Genomic DNA, 22,011 nt, shown 5'->3' with positions numbered 1-22,011 from the left:
TCAGTTTGATTAAAGCTTCGCCCTAAAGTATCTAACCTGAGGTAGAAAAGCTCCCTCCTAGCTCAACAAACACAGAATAATTTAGTTAAACAGTCGAAATCATCGCACCCATCCACACAGCAACACGGCGAACGAAACAAACACCGCATTCCGCCCTACGCCGATGTCTCGTCAACTGGCGGCCAGTGTTAGTGCACAGTAGGCCAAGCTCGCGTGAACATCCATAGAACTACACTGCGATTGAATATTGCTCACACACGTTCCGTCCGCCAGCCCGTCAGCACTCGGCTCGTGTGAGTGTGCAGCGAGCTTGTTTTCTATTTCACTGGGCACGAGCCGTCGTGGTGAGTTTTCCCGGCGCTTTTCCAGAATCCATGCTTTCGCCAGCCGGAAAACTGACGGTGGTCTATCAGACGGTTCATGGCACTCGAAGCGACTGCAACGTTATCCAAACAGTGACGGTGCAATTTTTTTGGTGAAAATTTATTGTGTTCAGGAATTAGTGACTTATAAGCAGTAGCTTAACGAGAGTTAGCAATTAATCGTGTGCGTGTGGAATAATGCAAAACAATAAAACAAACGATTAGGCAGCAGGCGACGGGTTTCACCAGTGTGTCAAACTGAAATAATAAATCTGTCCAGGATTTACACCGTTTGCTTCCCACGGTTACAGCTCGTAGCCCACTATGACAACGCGAACCTCATCGTGAGAACCAAGAATTTCCAAGTTCAGTAAAACAGATCCCAGCAGGCCAAACGAGCAAGTGCAGTTGTCCGACCAAGGAGCACTTTGTTAGTTATTTGCCGTAATCCGTTAATATTTAGTGAAAAGTTTAAAAAAGAGTCAAGTGTCTCAACAGCCGTTATCAGTTTAAGGTGTTATCTTCCTTATCGCTATCTCACATTCGACCAATCACATACATTGTCGCCGGAAAATAACAATTCACCTTACGGCCCAGCGCTACTCTTTGGGTTTGGCGAAATTGAGTGATAATTGATCAACGGGATTTGAAGAGGTGGTCGCAGCACAAACGTCCATTCCACCGGACCAGACTGACGTCAATCCACAGTCGAGAAACTACAACTATTTTTATTGCTCCTGTAATCGAATGGTGAGTCGTCTTTCTCTGCTTATTATATTTTGATTTTCGTTTCTCATGCATTATGCCTTTGAACCAATGTTTGGATCGCTGCGTTTATTACCTTCCACTGCTCTGCATGGTTTGGTGCACATGTCTTGTAGGAACATACATCGATGACCCGAGTTCACATTGGACGATTTATCACGAGCACCCACCTGCTAAAGCACATAACGTTATATGTTAGCTTTTTTACCTGAGGCATTATAGTTTAAACGTGGTTTAAATTATTATTTATAATGTTTAGCTTTATTGAACATCAGATGAAAAACTACTATCAACAGGTTAAGCGAAGCACTACAGTGAACATATCTTTACTCGATGTTGAATGGACTTAAGTTACAAGAATAACCAAATAGAATTAGATCATTTTAAAATTATTTTGAAGAAATCGATCGAAGTATACAATCGAAAGACAAATTTACATGATTTTCTCTGCCTAGACACAAAAAAGATAACTTCCACCAATAATTCATAGAGTAAACAAGATACCAATTGAGTTATAGTACACATCACGTAAGGGAGTGTTTATTGTTGTCGTATATCAAGAATCCATTTTGAATATCGAGAGTTTATGTCACAAAACTGATTAGTGAGTCACATAGTACGCTTAATTATTATGGTGACCAGCTGAATGAAGTGTAATTGTTCGCTGTCACAAGAAGCTATGGCATGAATCATGTGATTGTGTGATATAAGGGAGATGTAACAAATGCACTAAATTATTTATCTTTGAAAGTTTACTCTGGAACTATATAGGAAACAGTTTGTAAATTTGAAAGATTTTCTGAATTATTAAAATCAGTATGAACAATAATGTTTACTGCAAAATTTCTAGAAACATGTACATACATATAAGTACATATATCGGTAATGGTGCTATAAATTGTGTGACTGGCACGTTATTGAAGCGTTCCTTGTTACATTGAATTTTTACACTTTTACATCACAGTAGCCAAACAATCAGATTTCAAAACAAGCGAGCAAAAACAACAACTTTAATTACGTTTCCAACAATCCGAAGTATCGTGATAAAATATGGGTTGCTGAGGTTGGATATGATTTTCAAAACTCTTGTGCACTAAAACTAGTTTTTCGTTCGATTCTATTCCAAGTAAAAGAAAAAAATATTTAGGCTTTTTTAGTGCTAATGTCATAAGGCGAGTTCACTACTATTCCGTTCATTCCACCACGTTGTAATCTTTACAGAAACGTATTCCGTATACGTCTTCAACTGAAAAACCATCTCCCAGTTCTCGTAATCTGTAAAGATTACAACGTGGTGAAATTAAATGGAAAAGTACTATACTCGTCTTAAGAACGTCATAGGAAAAGGCTCAAGAAAGGATAATATAAGCCGAGTTTGTATCAGTGGTGACAAAATCGAAGTGATTGAAGAATGACATTCAAGGTATCAGAAAATGTGGGAATTGTTCTCCAGGTATTTAAAGAATTGTTTCTAGGACTCCTCCGGAAATTTCTTTAAAAATACTTCAAGTTCTAGAATTTCTTCAACAACTTTCTCAGGATTTTTTTTAAACATCGAAAGTTCATTCCAGAATTTATCCAAACAATCTTTCGGAGATTCAAACCGGAAACTTCTTCGAGAATTTTCTCAATGAATCTCAAAAGAAATGTATCCGAAAATCTTTCTTTCTACAAAAATACCATTTTGAATTCTTCTGAAAGAATATCCCGGGAAACACCTTGAGGAACTTTTGCGGGAATTTAAATAAAAATTCCCTTGTGATTTCGGATAAACTTCCGATGGTATTTATGAAGAGATTTCGGGAAGAACTTTTGAAGTAAATTTCGCGGAAATTTCTGGATGATCTGTTGGGAGAACTCGTGCAAGAAAATTGGGAGAATTTCCAGGGTAAACTGTAAAGGAGTTCCCCAAGGAATTTCCCGGAAAAAATCCAGACGAGTTTGCTGGGTGATTTCTTGACGAAAAGTTGGGGATAGTACCTGGAGAATTTTGAAGGGGACTTTCGGCAGTAATTTCTGGAGAAGCTATATGGGGGGTGGACGACCGAAGTTGTACTTTTAAGATTGAAGTTTTTCGGCGATAGCAGTTTTAATAAGTAGCAAATACTTTCTTGCGACAACATTTCTTCCTTTCGTAGATTCAAACTCTTCGTTGATCATTTCATTCATTTATTTAGTTAACATCTAAACAGATAACACTGAATCAACAATTTGACGCCACAATGCACGGTTCGAGGCCGCATCTCTCCATCCTCGGATACGCCCCACGCTCGCCAAGTCGTTCTGCACCTGGTCTGCCCATCTCGCTCGCTGCGCTCCACGCCGTCTCGTACCTGCCGGATCGGAAGCGAACACCATCTTTGCAGGGTTGCTGTCCGGCATTCTTGCAACATGTCCTGCCCATCGTACCTTTCCGGCTTTAGCTACCTTCTGGATACTGGGTTCGCCGTAGAGTTGGGCGAGCTCATGGTTCATTCTTCGCCGCCACACACCGTCTTCTTGCACACCGCCAAAGATGGTCCTAAGCACCCGTCTCTCGAATACTCCGAGTGCTTGCAAGTCCTCCTCGAGCATTGTCCATGTTTCATGTCCGTAGAGGACAACCGGTCTTATTAGCGTCTTGTACATGACACATTTGGTGCGGTGGCGAATCTTTGTCGACCGCAGTTTCTTCTGGAGCCCGTAGTAGGCCCGACTTCCACAGATGATGCGCCTTCGTATTTCACGACTAACGTTGTTGTCAGCCGTTAGCAAGGATCCGAGGTAGACGAATTCCTCGACCACCTCGAAGGTATCCCCGTCTATCGTAACACTACTTCCCAGGCGGGCCCTGTCGCGCTCGGTTCCGCCCACAAGCATGTACTTTGTCTTTGACGCATTCACCACCAGTCCAACTTTTGTTGCTTTTGCTTTTGTTGCTTCGCTGATCATGTTTTTTATAAATAAATAATCTGATTGCCTGGGAGTTATGAATTGTCTCCCAAATTCAAGCCTGCACGGTTGTTTGGCCGTTTTAATACTTGTTTCATATTTATGATATGCTGCAAATATTAATGCAGCCAAGAAAATGCTGTGCATGTGTTAAGACAAGACAACATTTCGGTTTGTCGGATGTAGGAGAAAAAACACATTTATTAAGACTGCTATCGCCGAATGAATTCAATCGTTTCTGGAGTACTTCCCGTGGGTGTATTTCGTTGCATAATTTCTTGAGAAATTTCTGGATGGATTCGAAGAGAAATTTATGGAGCTGTTTTTAGATAAGTTTAAGAAAGAATTTTTGTAGCAATTTCTGAAGGAATAACTGGAAGAACTTTGTAAGGAATTTCCAGAATAGTCTCTGAAGGAACTTCTAAAGAATTCTTTAACCATTTTCTAGTACAATTATTGGAAGAACTTTGGAGGAATATTCTGACGGAATTTCCTGTAAAATTGTCGGGAGCTGGATGGGAGGTGATTTTAGACGAATTACATGTGAATTTAGGAAGGAATTGAAAAAAAAAATTCAGTGGGGCAAAATAATTTATGTAAAGTTCTTGTATCTGTGGTAAAAATCTAATAATTTTGATGTGATCTAAAATCTAAAATTCTGATGTGAATTTCTAGAGTAGAATTGAATTGAATTATCTTTAATTACGAGATTTTCGGCCCTGGGCTGGTTCATCTCGTATTTCTAGTGGAATTTCTGGCGAAACTACTGAAAAATTTCCCGGGGGAAATTCCGGAGCAATTTCTAGATGAACTTTAGGCAGAATTTGAAAACAAACTTCGGGAGGAAATCTTGGATTAACTTCTGAACGAACTTTCGTAGGAGTTTCAGAACAAAATTCCGGAGAAAATCCTAGAATAACTTTCGGAGGAATTCCTGAAGAAACTTTCTTATGAATTTCTTGCGGAGCTTCCGGAGGAATTCCTGGAGGAACTTCCGGAGGAATTCCTGGAGGAACTTCCAGAGGAATACCAGAGGAACAAAATTCCGGAGAAAATCCTAGAATAACTTTCGGAGGAATTCCTGAAGGAACTTTCTTAAGAACTTCTTGCGGAACTTCCGGTAGAATTCCTGGAGGAACTTCTGGAGGAATTCCTGGAGGAACTTCCGGAAGAATTCCTGGGGGAACTTCCGGAGGAATTCCTGGGGGAACTTCCGGAGGAATTCCTGGGGGAACTTCCGGAGGAATTCCTGGAGGAACTTCCGGAGGAATTCCTGGAGGAACTTCCGGAGGAATTCCTGGAGGAACTTCCGGAGGAATTCCTGGAGGAACTTCCGGAGGAATTCCTGGAGGAACTTCCGGAGGAATTCCTGGAGGAACTTCCGGAGGAATTCCTGGAGGAACTTTCGAAGGAATTCCTGGAGGAACTTCCTGAGGAATTCCTGGAGGAACTTTCGAAGGAATTCCTGGACGAACTTCTGGAAGAACTTCTGGATGAATTCTTGGAGGAACTTCCGGAGAAATTCCTAGAGTAATTTTCGGAGGAATTGTTGGAGGAACTTCCGGAAGAATTGTTGGAGCAACTACCGAAAGAATTCTTTCCTTCTTAGAAATTCCTGGAGAGCTTGGAACTCTTGGAAGCTTCCGGAAAAATTCGGAAAATTTTTGATGCATGAAATTAGGTAGGTATTAGGTGATCAAAGCTTTCCTAATTATAGAAATTAGGTACTTTGGACTCGTTCCGATAGAATAGAGTTCGCCCCCATACCTGACTACAAGTATGTTCCGGTTTTTATCTACACGGTCCTTGAGTTTCAATTGATAAAATAGAAACAGTGACAAAATCGGAATAATATTCTTAGACGATTTTTTTATGCTAAAATTTTAGTAAAAATGATTTATTGCTGGTAAAATGTGAGATTATCAGGTTCTAACATTTTTATATGCTGAAGGACTGTCCATAAACCACGTGCACATGCTAGTGGGTGGCAATGGTTAGTGAAAAGACATAGGAAATACATATTTATCATCAATGGTGACTGGTTGAGGTTCCTGACAAGTAAGAAGTGCATAAAAGGAACGTCCATAAATGATGTTACGAAAAATTAATCATTGTCAATCCCTCCTCCATTCATTGTCCCACTTTTTGTATGAAATTTCATATAAATTGATATGAGTAGTCACACTTTTAGAAATCCTCTCCCTCCCTCTCCTCCACGTGACGTAATTTATATCCGTTCCCTAAGATAAGGTGGCATCCGTTGATAACATAACAATAAATTTGAAAATATTTGACCTCCTTAACCCTTTCGGGACGGATGGTTCATATATGCCCAGCGTTTCAGATTGGCTGAGAAAAAACTACCGAAGAGAGCAAGGTCCCCAGTTTCTTCAGCAAAAATGTTCATCAGGAAGTCGGCTACCCAGGAAAAATATTGAAGGTCAAGTTTGACTATACCCTGAAGACCTAGATATCCAAAACCTTGGGAAGATTTTGCTTCGGACAGCTTGCAGATGAATCTGAAATATTTGGATCCTATACCACATTGTTTAATAAATCTGAACACTCAATCAAATTTAGTCATCCTGATCGTTGAGACAGAGATCAGTTTTCTGGAATACGAGATGCTTAAGGTTCTCCAAAACGTTTTCGAATTCAGCCCACGGTATCTACCAAATCAACCAAGGCTTATGCAAAGTCATCATCATCGTCATATACCCAATCCAGTCCAATTGTCCAATGTCCTCCAAAGTAATCTTGAGTTAAGATCAAGATATCTATTAGATGCACAATAACTAAGGAGGTGTTTGTATCGAGCAGTTTAGCTGCGGACTTTTTTGCTGAGGCATATTACGGACTTGGATTAGATAAAACAATACGACTTCCAGAATATTTTAGCCAACCGTAAAGGCCTGCAATGGTTCTAGCTAGTGATGATTGAAGTCATATAAGCAAAATAGACTCACTGCGATATCATATCTAACACCATTCATAAGTTCATTGTATAGGTCAAAGTCGTTTTGAAAATTTGGTAATAACCCAAACAACACCACTTGTTTCTTAGTGAGTAACAACAAGTGTGGTGTGACTTACTAATAGTCTGGGTTATGCACAACGCGTCGTATATGGAACTCCTTTGTGACACAAAAAGCGCAAGAGGTGGAGCCTATTTGCAACATCTTGCGGCTACAATGAAAATAAAAACACAAAAACCAACCGGGAATCGAACCATGGACCTTGAGATTTGTAACTTTTCACTATAACCATCACACCATCAATTCTATTTTGAGATTCTGCTACAAGTGCACTGCATAAACAACAACGTCATTTGAAACTTCATTGTACCTTATACGGAACATGTCAAAAATAAAACACTGCTCAACTGAGCTCAAAGTGTTTTGCAACACATCAGAAACATTGTCGTAACAGCAATGAACCAAAGTGTTATTAATTCTGCAACTTATCTGTTTTGTTTCTGATATGAAACACACTGAATTCCAAATCACCCAAGAAGTCAGATGCGTTGTATATTGCAACGCCACTTAAACGGAAATGGAACATTGTGTGTTTCTGAAACTGGAAAGTGGCTTTAATGTGACTCGATGTATTGCCAGTGTCTTCAATGCAATTTCTTAGGAACAAACAGCTATTTGAAAGATGTTGCACGTGCTGCTTGGGAAAATGATGTAATAAAGTCGGTATTGAGATGTGGAACAGAAATTCTTGGAAAATTGTTTGAAAAAACTATCAAAGTAACCGTGAAAATATTGTTGTATGGCATCATTCGATATCGAGTCTTAGAACATCAACTCATGAAGGGTCCACTGTAGCTCTTAGAAAAATTAAGTGATATCCTACCAGCTAGATGGAACTGCTGGAATGTTTGTGATGTTATGCACGGATATATCATTTAGGACTTGGTTGAACAGGTAGATCACATGTTCGGAACTTCAGGACATTTTAGAGAACAGAAAATACTTGTAGTAGCTTGTAAAAGTAATAAGTACCATTCTATTGGCTCGACGGACCTGCTGGGATGTTTAGCGACACACAGATACATCTTTCAGGACTTGGTTGAGTAACTAGATCACATGTTCTGAACTCAAGGACGTTCAGGCCTGTAACCACTTGTAAAAATAATGAGTGAATCCTATCGGCTTAATGGATCTGCTGGGATGTTCAACGATGCATGTATATGCATTAGGGTGGCTCAAATTAGTATGGGAAAACTTTGTTCAATTTTTTTGATGGGCCGCCGTCTTATTCGGTTCTATTTGATGCCCTGATGCTCTGGACAAAATTTCAGCCAAATCGGTCAACGTTTGGGCGGTGCTAAATTCGTTGGAAGTTTATATGGAAAAATGTATGCAGAAACATCCAAAAACAGTAAATTGCAGCTAAACTACACAACTTACGATGAAGAACTATGATACTCATTCAGATCTTGGAGAATTTAATACAGAATGTTATGCAGAAAACCGCGAGAAGATTCGAGTTTGCCCGGCTAAGTTATTAGCATTTCTCTGCAGTGGGGTTGGAGCAAATTTCGTTTCTTTTACCTTTGAAAAGAAATAAATTCACCCCTACAACACTCCAGTAAAATGCTAATATCTTTGCGTAATAAACTCTAATCTTCTCGCGGTTTTCAGCATAACATTCTGTATTTTATTTTACAAGAACTGAATGAGTATCATAACTCCTGATCGTAAATTGTGCCTTCCAACTGGAAATCTCTGTTTTGGATATTTCTGCATACATTTTTGCATATAAACTTCCAACGAGCACTGCCCAAACGTTGACCGATTTGGCTGAAATTTTGTCCAGAGCATCAGGGCATCAAATAGAAACGAATAAGAGGGCGGCCCATCAAAAAATTTGAAAAAGTGTTTTTTGAGCCACCCTAATATGCATATATCGTCCAGGGCTTGGTTGATCGGGTAGGGTTAGGTTTCGGCTGATGCGATTCGATCAAAAAACCCAAAAATACACAAATCAGCTCCTAATAAATCAGCCGAAAATTATATAAAAGTTCATTTAATCATCATACAATGTTCTGTGAAATTGTTCTGTAGCATACCAACTGCCGTTTTTGCAATTCTGAGGTCAATCGAGCAAACAGAACCAATTTCCGGATCGAATGAGTGACGGAGGTGTATTTTCCTATACATTTTGGCTGAAATCCCCATACAAACTTCAAATCAAATGCGCCAGCTTATGCAACAAGCGATTGAGCTGAAATTTTCAGAGATTGATTTTCTCACCCAAAGACACAATTCTGCCCCGTGGAATACGACAACATTTTTTCTCCCCATAGTAATCTGGGTGGAGGAGGCGAATGAATCACGAGTTGCATCAGCTGTTGGGAGATCCATCCATCGTTCACACCGTGAAAAACGGACTATTGTTGTGGAATGTCGGAAAGCAATCCGGTGAAAATGACCCTCCGAAGACTGTGTGGTTGGCGACGTGCAGCCGTGGACCGAACTGAATGGAGTCGTCTAATTGGTTACGCCAACCACCAATTACGCCGCCTTCTTCAGTGCACAAAACACGACGGTTTTACCCCTACTACGCGGTAGTCGCTCGTGAGTGAACCGTGATGGTATGATAAACTGCTAGCAGCGATAACGCAGGCAAACTGATGGAGACGCGTGGCTACTCACATGTAGGAGTGCATTTTTGAATGTTGATGGGTGGATGACTTGCATGGTGGTAGAGTGCCTTGGAACTTTAGAAGGAACATTGTGTTCACTCAGCATGGCACTCAAAAGAGGTCAATTAAAGACAAGCCTCCCGGAATCCAAAACTAAATCCACTCGCGTTTTAAAGGGCACTACCACTCAATACGGAAGCAACGCACAACTGTCATTTTTATTATTTCACGCATACTGCGATTGAGTAAAGCTGCCTTTGGTGTGCCTTTAACAACGCGAGAAAATTTAAATTAGGATTCCGCGAAGCTTGTCCTTAAATTTAGTTTTCTTCCTCAGACTTGTGATGAAATATGATTTTATTCATTCATTCAAGTTGCCAAAAATGAAAATTAAAACAAGAATTATCTGACCACCTTAGGATGACTTCCACAAGAATAAAGGAATTTGCTCGTAATCGACGCTTGTTTTTGGTTTTAAAATGTCAAATTTTTGCAGCGCCACACTGTAGATCAACTTACTCACGATCGGTTTGAAGTTATGCACAATGCACAAGCTTTGTGCATTTTTTAACTATATTTTTTAATATAGGGGGTCTGTCATTTCACTACGATCCATAAAAATTAAACATACTGTGTGTTTAAAAACTTACATGGGGAAAGGAGTTGAAAACCTCAGAAAAAATTATTTTCCATGATTAGTGTACCGCTCCATAACACCTTGCAAGTCGGTCAATCCGTTCGCGAGTTAAAATGTGGCAAAGGAAATTTCAAATAGGAAATTAGATTCTCTAGAATTTGATCGCATGCTTCAAAATGTTTCCACACGAGTAGCGTTTGTTGGGTTTTCTTTAACCGATTAGGCCCTATAGTGATTCCGACCCAATTCAAATAACCAACCAAGCCACATCAAATATGGATTTTTCTTAATCCAACTACTGACTAGTGCATAAAATATTCACCTTCACGACGATTCAAAACATAGAAGGACTTTTACTCAGTTTTCTTGACAGATATTGACTATTAGCGCTTAAAATGGCCCTCAGTTGAAGGTCGGAATCAGATCTATGTGAGTGTTCAGTTTTACAGTAATTTATTCGTTTACGGAATCTAAGTAAATACTCACTGACTGATATTTGATCGGAAATTGTCGGTGTTCAGCCGAATATGAATTTGTTATGAAGTGAGGGTGACAAAGAAGGCCGATAGGCTTCACCAAAAACATTCGATTATTTAAAGCTTCGCTACTGACTGTTCGATAGCGACTCCGAGACACCCACTCAAGAATTGGATTTTTCTTGATCCAAATATGTCCGATGGCAATTACAGCCACCAACCAACCTGCCGCAGAATTGTTTTTTTCTTGATCTGACTAGATCACATAGTGATTCCGAAAATCGATCAACTTTTATCAATTTTTCGTAGTATTTAATTCTTGACTATTACTGTCCAATTTAAAAAAAAACCTTTCTGCATTTATATTACAAAACGTGGTGGAAAGTAGTAAAATCGTCTTACGACAGTTACAATTTTTTGTCGCACAATTCAAAAAGGTTTAGTAAAGTTTAGTTGGTTCACTTTTGGGCGACGAAACTACCCAGGTAACCAGTAAGCATTATATAAAGCATTTAAGTGGCATTATATGCGCCTTTACTGCAATACATTAAATGCCAATAAGCCCTGTAGTCGCCTTTAATGCTATTTTAATGCAGGTTTTGGCCCAATATATGGCTGCTTAAATGCTCAATCCTACTTTATCGATAAAGTAGAAATTTCGCTGAGTAGCATTTATTCAGCATCCGAAATGCTGAATAAATGCTTAATTTTAAAAACAAGAAAAAGGTTTTTTTATTGGCATTTTTTTGTTTTCTAATTGTCTTACATAGTTTTTTTTTTCATTTTATATCGTTATTGTCATATTTTCATAATTGAAATGGAACATTTTTTTTACTTTCTTCGAGCGGGATTCGAACTCACGCTCTTTCCACCCGACGCTGTAGTTGTCATCGCCCTTACCAGCTGGGCCATAAGAGAGAGATGGTAGTGGGAATAATTTTGTTCAACATAAACATTACGCCTTTCATACCCAGTTGCAATGGAACAGCTACAGTAGTGCTGCTTTAATGCATCCATCGAAAATAGTGCAGAGGAATAATAAAATGTAGCCAAACTATGTAATTACTGATAGGGTTAGGTTAACGACAAGTACTCCTGTCAATGGTCGGAATGGAAAAACATTCTGCACGTACCGATTTCTTTTCTCAAATGTAAGTTCATTGGACAAATAGTCCCCGCTTTATGATTCCATATTGGAAAACGTTTGACGTATGAACACTACAGGCCTTAAAGTGGCACTAATGTAGCTGTTCCATTGCACTTAACGAAAAACAACATTGTGCATTCAAAATGCTATTATAAGGCTATGCCTCATATGATTGCTTTGAGAATGCTTATTTAGAACAGCCAGGTTTTCGAAATGCTTATTTACAGCAAGGAGCATATTCAATGCCAGTATAATGCTACTATAGTGCTTACTTTAATGCTTATTGGTTACCTGGGTATAATATAATTGAATCATTTGTTTGAGAAACTGCAGAAGTCCATTTTACACTATTTCGAGAAAACAACAAAAAACTGTTTTTGAACAAATTTGCACCGAATCTTTCAATTTCTTCGATACAGATCAATAGTTTTTGGCAAAACTCAACACCCTGGGGCACTGTCATTGCAAAAAATGTAAGCAGTACTCCACAATTGCTCTTCAAAGTACGTGGACATTTGTAGTTTCTCAAACAAACGAAAAACAAAATTCATACATTCCTGAACAAAAAAACGTATTTTTGAACGAGAATTCCGAATATTTAAAAATCTCATTTTGGCCAAAAATGTTACATATGCAGTTTCTCAAACAAACGGTTCAATTAAGGCCGGGATCTCCAGTTGGCCTTGCAAGCAAAGGCGTATAATTGCCAATGCGGAGATGGCAAGTTCGATTCTCTCGAGAAAATGGTTTCTGAAGGGCCAATTAAAATCGAATCGCAGAGCAAACGTCAAACTTAAATTGTGAATTCAAAAACAATGTTGGTACTTAAAAATGAATTTTGGGCGAGACGGAGTTCAACGGAATATTGGACTTGTATTGAAAAAGGCGGTATCATTACAAGGGGAAAGCATTTAAGATTACCTAAATTCAGTTTGTGTGTTAGAGCTTCAATCCAATTTACTTCAAAACCGGTTATTTATCATAGTAAAAAGTGTTGGGGAATACTCGTTATGTGGAATTACCAGCGGATTTTTGAAGATTACTTATAACCAAAAAGATGGCCTTTTACCTTACAACAAAAACCTTATCACTGCCACCAACTTTTATATGACATACCTTCTTATCAGAGCGAGTCCGAAGTATTGATCTACTCAGCAAATTTCGCATTGCGAATTTCCCCACGCTCCCCAAAAACCCCAACGAAACGTAGACCGGCCGCGGCGGCGATGATCCCGTTCCTTTGTAAGTATCTTGCGGGTTCCCCTTCATTGCCGTTTCCAGCGATGACGCAATTCTCTAGCCCGTTGTTACTGTTCTATGATTTAATCAACGCCACTTCTCCCGTCCACGTTCCAGACCCAATTCAGCGTTAGTACATTGCTGATGTTTGCGGGTCATACCACCTGTGCTGGAAAAACCCTACTCAGCCTTGTTTCAAAAACAAGCCCCATCCACGATGCAGCCAGGCGATTGCTTCCCTAGATAATGTGATGCTGCCTCGTACAAGCACCTGCCTAATCGCGCCGCACCGCACTAGGAGCTCGGCAGATGATTGCTCGTAGCGGATTAGTCAACCCGCGCACTCTCTCTTCCCGATTGTCGGATCGAAAGTAGAGCCACCCGGGATCTTCCCGTCTGGTGTCTGGCTCGGGGGGCACGAAAACCGGTAGCAACATGTGCTTGGTAAAACCCAAAGCGTAGGGTTTTCCCCATTCATGAAAATTGCATCCGTCGGTGTGAGAGAGTTTGGTGCCGTTCTGACGTCAGTCCAATCAAATCTCGCCAGGCGCCTCGCCTAACCCACACATTGGGGCGGAACACACTTTCGTATTGGTCGCGGGCTGTAATCATCGATCGCTTCCAACACGCGCGCAGGTCGGCGTAGTCTGCGCGAGGGGAACGCATGCGCGGTTCAATCAAACGTGTTACACTGAAAGACATTTCACCATTCGATTCAGCCGGATTCCACCGCAACGAAATGCATTCTCGCGTTGGTTTTCGTGTGTGGAACCCAACAAGCATACAACCACACCCCCACCAACTGGTACTGGTTCAAGGTTTCTTCTACCTTGTTTTGTTTTGCTCTCTTGGCGACTTGTTTACAGTTTTTGAGCCACAATCACAGCGACTAACACCACCAGCGACCACGGAAAGCTATCGACTACAAAAACGTTCGAGCTTCTGCGCATTGGCGTAACTAGACGACTCAGTTGCGTACAAAATGTGTGACAAATTTTGGAATCTGGATTAGAATCTTAGAAATTCTTCAAAGAGTTATATTATATAATTTGAGATGTATTGAAGACCACAAAGTTTTATTTGCTGGAGCATTTTGATGAGACACTTAAACTAATATTAGCAATCTTTTCTAAAAAGTGTGGCAGCCCATCCATGCAAAGTATTGCATCTGTAATTCTACCCTAAATATTTTCATTCAATTTGCCAGATTCTGTTTAAAATAGGAATAAGATTCCCACAAGCACAACACCAAATTTTAGAAAACCAATCAATTAGGTGGACATCCATGATATGACCATGAATTGCCGATTTGAGGGTTTGCAAAGTCCCCCCAATCAGACACGCTGCCGTTTTCTCGGACATGTGTTATGTGGTGCCTTTCCATCCATGTTCATCTGATTCCTACGTCCGCCTCACCCGATAGCCGCACCGCGCTCTCGCTTACAGAGACGTGGCGGAATTATAGACACTGTTTATATTGTGTATGATCCGGTTCCCTCGCTTCTGTGTGTTTTCAACTAGCTAGTCGTCGTCGCCTTTCGTTTGCTTTCATAATCCAACCAAACGGTTCTGCTCCTTTCAGTTACAATCTGAGTGCCGTTACAAATTGTCGCGAATTGCAGATCGATCGCACCCGCGGTTTTCTACGTTCTTAGTCGAAAGATAGAGGAGCTCGGTGAACTAAAGCACTGGACAGAGGGAAGAATCTGTCTAAGTGATTTGCTTTGATCAGTGAAAAAAGTATGTGTAATAGCTAATAGGGGAGTTTGATGTTTGTGTGATAAAAGCAATATGTTGCAGCAAAACAGAAAAAACGCTTTGATGGGAAAACACAGGAAACGTGATAATGTGCTTTTTCCCTTTTCCATCTTTTTACTGAAACAATTTTAATTTGCGCAAATTCATTTGCTTAATTCAACATATTTAGGTTCAAATTTTCATAAAAGGAGCTTTTCTTATTATCAAGTTAAGATATTAAAAAGCCCAAAATCAAGAATCAAAACAATTTTTGAGAATGCTAAAAGTGTTAAAACTGGATGCGGAAATCAAAGCGAATACCCTTTTCCAACCACTGTAATAATTGAGCGCATTATCGACGTATAAACCCAATTCCAATTCATTGATCCTTATGGGACTTTCACTTCAGAAGGAAACATCCCGCCAGAATTATCATCTCCATGCAAAATGCAACAAGCATCTTAGTGCTCATTCAAGTAAAACCCAATCTACTGCAGGTCATCATGACCCCTACAATCTATCCCGCAATCGTCAAATTGTGCAAACTGGATTGCGAATCAACCTACACAGCACGCTTCCATACTTTATTCACTTCTACGCACACATTCAAGCCCTCGCCACTAGCTGATGTACATCACGATAAGTGCCTACAACAACCCACCGCCACCGTACAAATGGAACGAACGTCTCAGATCGTGTTTTTATTTCGCCGCTGCTTGCTTTGATTTTGTTGTTGTTTTGAATTTTATTGGTTTAAGCTTTTTAGCTGGAGGAGCCCGTTTGCGTCGCTCACCACACCGCATGCCAAATAGTCCTATACCGTACTTAGCCGATCGCATCGCATCATGGCACCGTCATTCCGGATCGAATGGAGGTGTTCCGAAAACGTGTAAAACCTGTTCCTAGTAAACACACGACCGACCGACCGATCAAAACGGACGACAGAACTCTAAAGCAGCAATCGCAGGCTATTAGTGCGCTATTCGACCCGGTGTGCCTCTCTCGTAGCCTTAGTCGTAGTAGTGACAATCCCGCTTGCTAGCATAGTGCACGATTTTTGCTCTGCGTTTTTTTGTAGTATCCTTGCCACCTTCCAAGGATCGTAATTAATTCCGTATATTATGTGTATTCTGTTGCAGAGTTTGACTACAGTTTTTGAAAAATGAAGCAATCCTTTGGTGGTGGTTGAAACAGTTCCAAAAGTCCAAACAAGTTTACGGTGTCTACAGAAGAAAAGTACTATTTGATTGAGTGTTCAAAATAGAAAGTGATAAATTTGAAGCGGTGACTTGGTTCGGTGTTGCTGGAGTGACGAAAGACAAACCCCAGTAGGCGCTGAACTGCACGCAATGGGACCAAACGACAACAACAACGTTTTGGAAGGTACGTTGGTTTTCCAGGATTGCTTTGATACTGTGTGTACTGTGTAGGGTGCAGCAAAAAAGGATAAAATGCCAATGCAGGTTTTTGCATAACTCATATTGAAAGCTAAGAAGTCGTAGGCTTGGAAGAAGGATATTATTTCCACACATTTAAAGAAAAGAAATATTGGAATCAGAAGCAAGATTTTCAAACTCTTTTTAATACATTTAAAAGAAGCATTGTGCATCAGTACTCCCCAGTGTGTCTGCCTATCTCCATGCGCTGTTCACATTATAAGCAGAAAAGCGCGCGCGTGGTACGCCATTCTCTGAGAAATACAAAGATTACTAGATGTTTAACTTTATCAGATTCGAAACAATTAATCAACATTATTTCAGCATGGTTATGCTTTGTAGCCGCGTATCTTACCGCACGGTTACGGAAGGCCCCAACATTTATTTCCACTATTTTTTCCTTTCTAATCTATTTTCAAAACATATTTGAAAAACCTGTCTTGATTCATACTTTATTCACTTATCGACCTATTCTTCATTAAACACTCATAATTCAAAATTTAGTGCTTCGAGAGTCTCAGATTAAGAACTTTGTCTGCATAATTTTATATTTAGAATAATAGACACTAAATCATTGAATTATATTTTTTATTTTGTTGCAAAATAGTCACCTATTCAATGAACAGGTTGAACAGACTGACCAGACGATCTTGTTATGAGGAATGGAAATTATCATTTCTATAAATCAGAATAAAAGATTAGGATCCGCCGATCAACTAGGTATGAAAACTAGTTTGTGATGAAATTATTTGCACGTTTTTGTCCTACATACATACGAAACACGCAAAGTCTGTCATTAAATGGTACAAAGTTTGCATACGAGAACAACGATCCAGCTAGTTGTAATATTGGAGGTCTGTCTCATGGTTAGACATGCGCCAAACATATCTATCAAAAAATATCATGATTGAAACATTTGAAAGTAGCAATCGATTGGAGTCAGTTTTGGATCAAGCATTTGTCCCAAAACCGGTTTGCAAAAACACAATAAACAATTACTATGTCTGAAACTCGATTATGCATATGCACAACATGTGATGGATTTAGTACGGAAAACGTATTGGAGGGTAACCGCCCCTTCGGTGGGGTTTGATCCCACGACCCCAGTACGCTAGACAGGCGCTTTCCCTACTAAGCTACGAAGGACCTCCATCGTCCTCCGCAGCTTAGCGGGTACTGATGAAAAACCAAATTCCCAGCACCGGGCCACCAGCCGAACTCTCGCAATACATTTTCAGAACTAACTAACAGAACATCGTAGCTTAGTAGGGAAAGCACCTGTCTGGGTTCGTGGGATCAAACCTCACCGAAGGGGTGCCGGTTACCCTCCAATACCTTTTCCGAACTAAATCTTTCACATGTTGTGCATATGCATAATCGAGTTATTAATTTCCACTCCGGGTGGCTTAATACCCGGCATATAGGTAATTAACTTTGAATGTACACAATAAACAATTTATCTTGTAGATTATAAATAACTTACCGGCGAAAATTAAATTGAGCTCGGCAGAGAAGGTTTAAACTAATTTGATAAATTTTGAAGAACTTTATGGAGAAATGAAAAGCTTGCACTGAATAAAAAAACGTTCATAAGAACAGCAATTTTGAAATCAGAAATGTCTCAAAATAAGAAAGTCAACAGCAAAATATTATTAACAGAAATTAAATTTCAGGGACGGTATAACATAATCTAAATATAAGCATCAGGACTTCAATGTCAAAATAAGGACCTCAGGATTAGAATCATAAACTCCGTTTTTTGAAGCTTAAAATGAGAAACTGAGAAACAAAAATTTAAAATCCAAAATTCAATCAGAATCAGAAAAAAATTGGAGTGTTAGAATCACAGCATAATCAGAATTATAAAATCAAAATTGGTATCAATAAAAAATAGAATAAACAGATATTCAGAATACGAGATTCAAATTGAATTCTAAGAATCATACAAACCAGGCAATCAGAACCTGAATCTTGGGATCAACATTCAGAGTCAGAATCTTAGAATTAGTATCTCGTTGCCAGGATCTCCGAAATAGCATCTCAAATCTTGCATGTCCCAATTAGAATTTAAAAATTGAAATCTTGGTATTTTAATCAAAAACTATCAATCATTAGCCTTCGGGGACTCGCGCCGTTGTAAAAAGTACAACACCTTCGAAAAAATCACGCTTCACGTTCACAACAGAAGCGGGAGTTCGTGAGCGGTCCAGGACCACGCGAGTCCCGGAAGGTTAACAGATAATCAAACTATCATAGTCATAAACTCAAAATCAGAATCTAACAATAAAAAATCAGAAACTGAACTTCTGCAATAGAATATCAGAATCAGAATCGAGAAAAATTCAGTGTTTTAAAACAAAAACCAATAGTTGGAATTTAAAAATCAGAATCATAAAAGTAGTTTCAAAGACTCAAAATCAGTCAGTATCTGAGGATCTTAAGGAGTACCAAAATCAGAAACTCAAAAACAGAGTCTTAGAAATATATGACAGTAAATAGTTTTTATTGTTGGTTTGCATTCGTTGGTTCGGCATTTTATTAGAATCTCAAAATCTTAGAATAAGAATCTCAATATCCACCTTATTATGCAAAATTAAGTTATTTTATTGAAATCTGAATATCAAAATCGGACTTGTAAATTTGAAATCTCAAAATCTCAATTCGATATCTCTAAGCCAGTCAATAACTCATAATCAGCATATCAAAGGCGAGATATTTAAGAATGAGAATCATAATCTCAAAAGTAGGATCAGAATTTTGAAACTACAATTCCAGAACCGGAAGCTCAGAATCGAAAACCACCTAATTAGAATATCAGAATACCAAAGTTAGCATCATAACATCAATTTTTAAATCTCAAAAAAACGCAAAACGGGTCTAGTCTTGACAATTTAAGTTACCATGTAGCTCCAGCTGGACACCCAAAAAAAATCAGTTTTTAAACCTCGTTATCAGAAGCAGAAACTGAAAATCAGAAAGTGCTAACTAAATCTGGAAATTAGCATCAGTGTCAAAATTCTGAGTCACGAATCACAAGCTAAAATTTGCGAATTAGAAAATCGTATTCAGAATTATTATGTCCAAATCGAAATCTAGGTCAGTTTGAAATAGGAGAATCAGTAACTCATCGGAAAATCAGAATCAGCATTTCATTTAAAAATCTTGGTAATGAGAATCTCAAGAACAAAATTTCACACATTCAGTTTTTAATTCTGCAGATCGCCAAAAATTCGCAAAGTACCTAGCAAAATGAAAAACTGATATTTCGACAAAAATGACAATTGTTAGCTGATTTTCGGAAAATTATTTGCTGATTTTCAGCAATTTTGACAAAAATCTCGGCAAAAAAACATTGTTGGGGCTCGGCTGTGCGAATCTCGGTAAAAGTTTAACAAATTGCTGATATCCCGGTAAAAAAGTGTGCAAAATCAGAATCTAAATGTCGAAACCGTATTATCCTAAATTGCGTTTTATGAAAGGAATCTGATAAGCAGAATCTGAATTGTGATTTTTATATCTCAAACCAGTATCTCATAATCAGCATCAAAGAGTCAATATCTCCGAATCAGGTTCTCAAAATCGAGATATTCGACATCAGAAACTCAGAATCAGGAGTCAGAGCAATAATATCACATTCAGAATCAGAATCAAAATAAAAGAATGACAATTTCAGAATCTGAAGCTCAGAATTACATCACTTAAATTTGAATCTATGTTTCCGAAGAGAATCTCAGAATCACAATCTAAAAAATCGATTTTCGAAGGAGAGTTTCAGAATGAAGTATCCTTCTGAAAAATAGAGTCTCAGTATCGTGAGAGTTGTCAAATCAGAATAAGCATTTTTACTGGGGTTTCAAAATTTTAAAATAAGAATCCCAAAAACAAAATTCCGGAATCAAAAACTAAATGTCGAAACCGTATACTAAATCAAGCTTTTGATTGAAGTCTGATAAGCAAGACCAGGATTGAAATGTAGAAATCCTAAATCTATATCTCAGAATCAACACAGTCAATATCTCTGAATCAGCTTTTCTAAATTAAGATATTCGATATCAACAACGCAGAATCAGCAACGAATCTCAGAATCAGAATCAATATTAAAGAATTACAATTTTTGAATCAGAATCCAAAAATCACAAAATTTCAGAATCTAAATCTCAAAATTAGAGTTCCGGGATGGTAAGCTTAGAATCACAATCTAAAATCGAAATCCTAGAATCAGAATTTGAAAATGAAGAATCCTTCAATAAGAATCGCAGAAGGTATACCAAAACCAGAACCTCAAAAACAAAGACTCAAGGTCGTGGGAGTTTCCAAATCAGGATCTTAAATGCAGAATCTTCGATACGGAAGCTCCAAAAACTCCCATTCAGAATCTCAGAATCAAAATTGGAGAAACAAAATCCGATCTTAAAACTAAAATCACTGAATCGAAATTTTGAACAATCTCAGAACCAAAATCAGAGAACCAGAATCTCAGAGACAGATCCTCTGTATTAGAATATCAAAAACAGACTCTCAAATTCAGAATCAAAATCTTAAATTGCTCGGTAATCAGAATCCTCAAACCAAAACAAATAACAAAAATCACAAGAATATCGGAATCTGAGTATCAAAATCAAAATCTTAGAATTGGAATCCTAATAGCGGAATCGAAATCTCAAAATCAAAATGGCAGCAAAATAAAATGTCCATGAAGAATTAGAAATTTTCCATTGAAAATTAGAGAATTGTCAATAAAGAAATCATAATATAAATATAAAATTTGCTTATACCCTGATTTCTTTATTGGCAATTGACTATTTTTTATGGAAATTTTCTGATTCCTTAGAGGTAGTTTTTGAGTGTTAGAATCAGAGTCCCTAAATCATAAGCAGATCTTCAAAACATCAAAATAAATATTTAGGAACTCGAATCTCGGATCATAATTTTGAGGCGTGGAATGTCAAATTGAGAATCTAAGAATTAGAATATCAGAATCTCAAAATCTAAATCGCATAATTGGAATCTCAGACATAGCATCTCAAAACCAAGTATTTTATTTTCAAAATCTTGGTGTCAAAATTCTGAGTCACGAGTCACAAATCGAAATCTCCAAATTAGAAAATCGTTATAATAATTCTGTTATGTCGAAATCAAAATCTCAAAATCACAAACTGAGATTGTACTCTTCTGAACCAGAAAAATCGAATATCAGTTTCAGAATCCAATGTTCAGAATATCTTGAACATAATCTCAGAATCAGTATCTTTGAATCAGAATTTGAAAATTAAGAATCTCAAAATCAAAATATAAGTATCAGATTCGCAAAATCATAATCTTCGAATCGAATTTCCAAAATGAAAATCTAAACATCCTGGAATTGCCATCTCCGAAACAGGACCACTGAATCAGAGGTTCAGAATAACAGACTTATCATAATAATCTCAGAATCGAAATCTCGTAAATCAGAATCACCGAAACAAGATCTCAAAGGTTCAGAACCATAATATAAGAATTCAAATATCAAAATTAGAATCTCTGAGTCAAATTCCAAAATTGAAAAATAAGAAAATCAAGAATCCGCTAGTTCAGCAAAGAATTCCGCTAATTCAGCGATTCTGAATCAAAATTAAGGCCAGAATCTCT

The 22,011-nt window shown here is 38.4% G+C and overlaps 1 protein-coding gene across 5 annotated transcripts in view; it reads left to right on the top strand.

Moving 5' to 3' along the window:
• The first annotated feature begins 135 nt into the window (after positions 1-135).
• Positions 136-22,011, top strand: part of LOC134213866 (embryonic polarity protein dorsal-like) — a 110,039-nt gene continuing 88,163 nt past the window's right edge. The window contains exons 1-2 of one of the 5 annotated variants that reach the window (XM_062693291.1): positions 136-1,112; positions 16,087-16,330. In XM_062693291.1, the coding sequence (XP_062549275.1) occupies positions 16,297-16,330 (34 nt within the window). In that variant the 5' untranslated portion in view covers positions 136-1,112; positions 16,087-16,296. Of the gene's footprint in view, positions 1,113-14,744; positions 14,951-16,086; positions 16,331-22,011 lie in introns of those variants that run through there. The other 4 variants (XM_062693292.1, XM_062693290.1, XM_062693297.1 and 1 more) reach the window with 4 other exon arrangements.

This window comes from Armigeres subalbatus, chromosome 2 (assembly GCF_024139115.2).
Source record: "Armigeres subalbatus isolate Guangzhou_Male chromosome 2, GZ_Asu_2, whole genome shotgun sequence".
NCBI classification, from domain to species: Eukaryota; Metazoa; Arthropoda; class Insecta; order Diptera; family Culicidae; genus Armigeres; species Armigeres subalbatus.
This window is presented reverse-complemented; position numbering and strand designations above follow the sequence as displayed.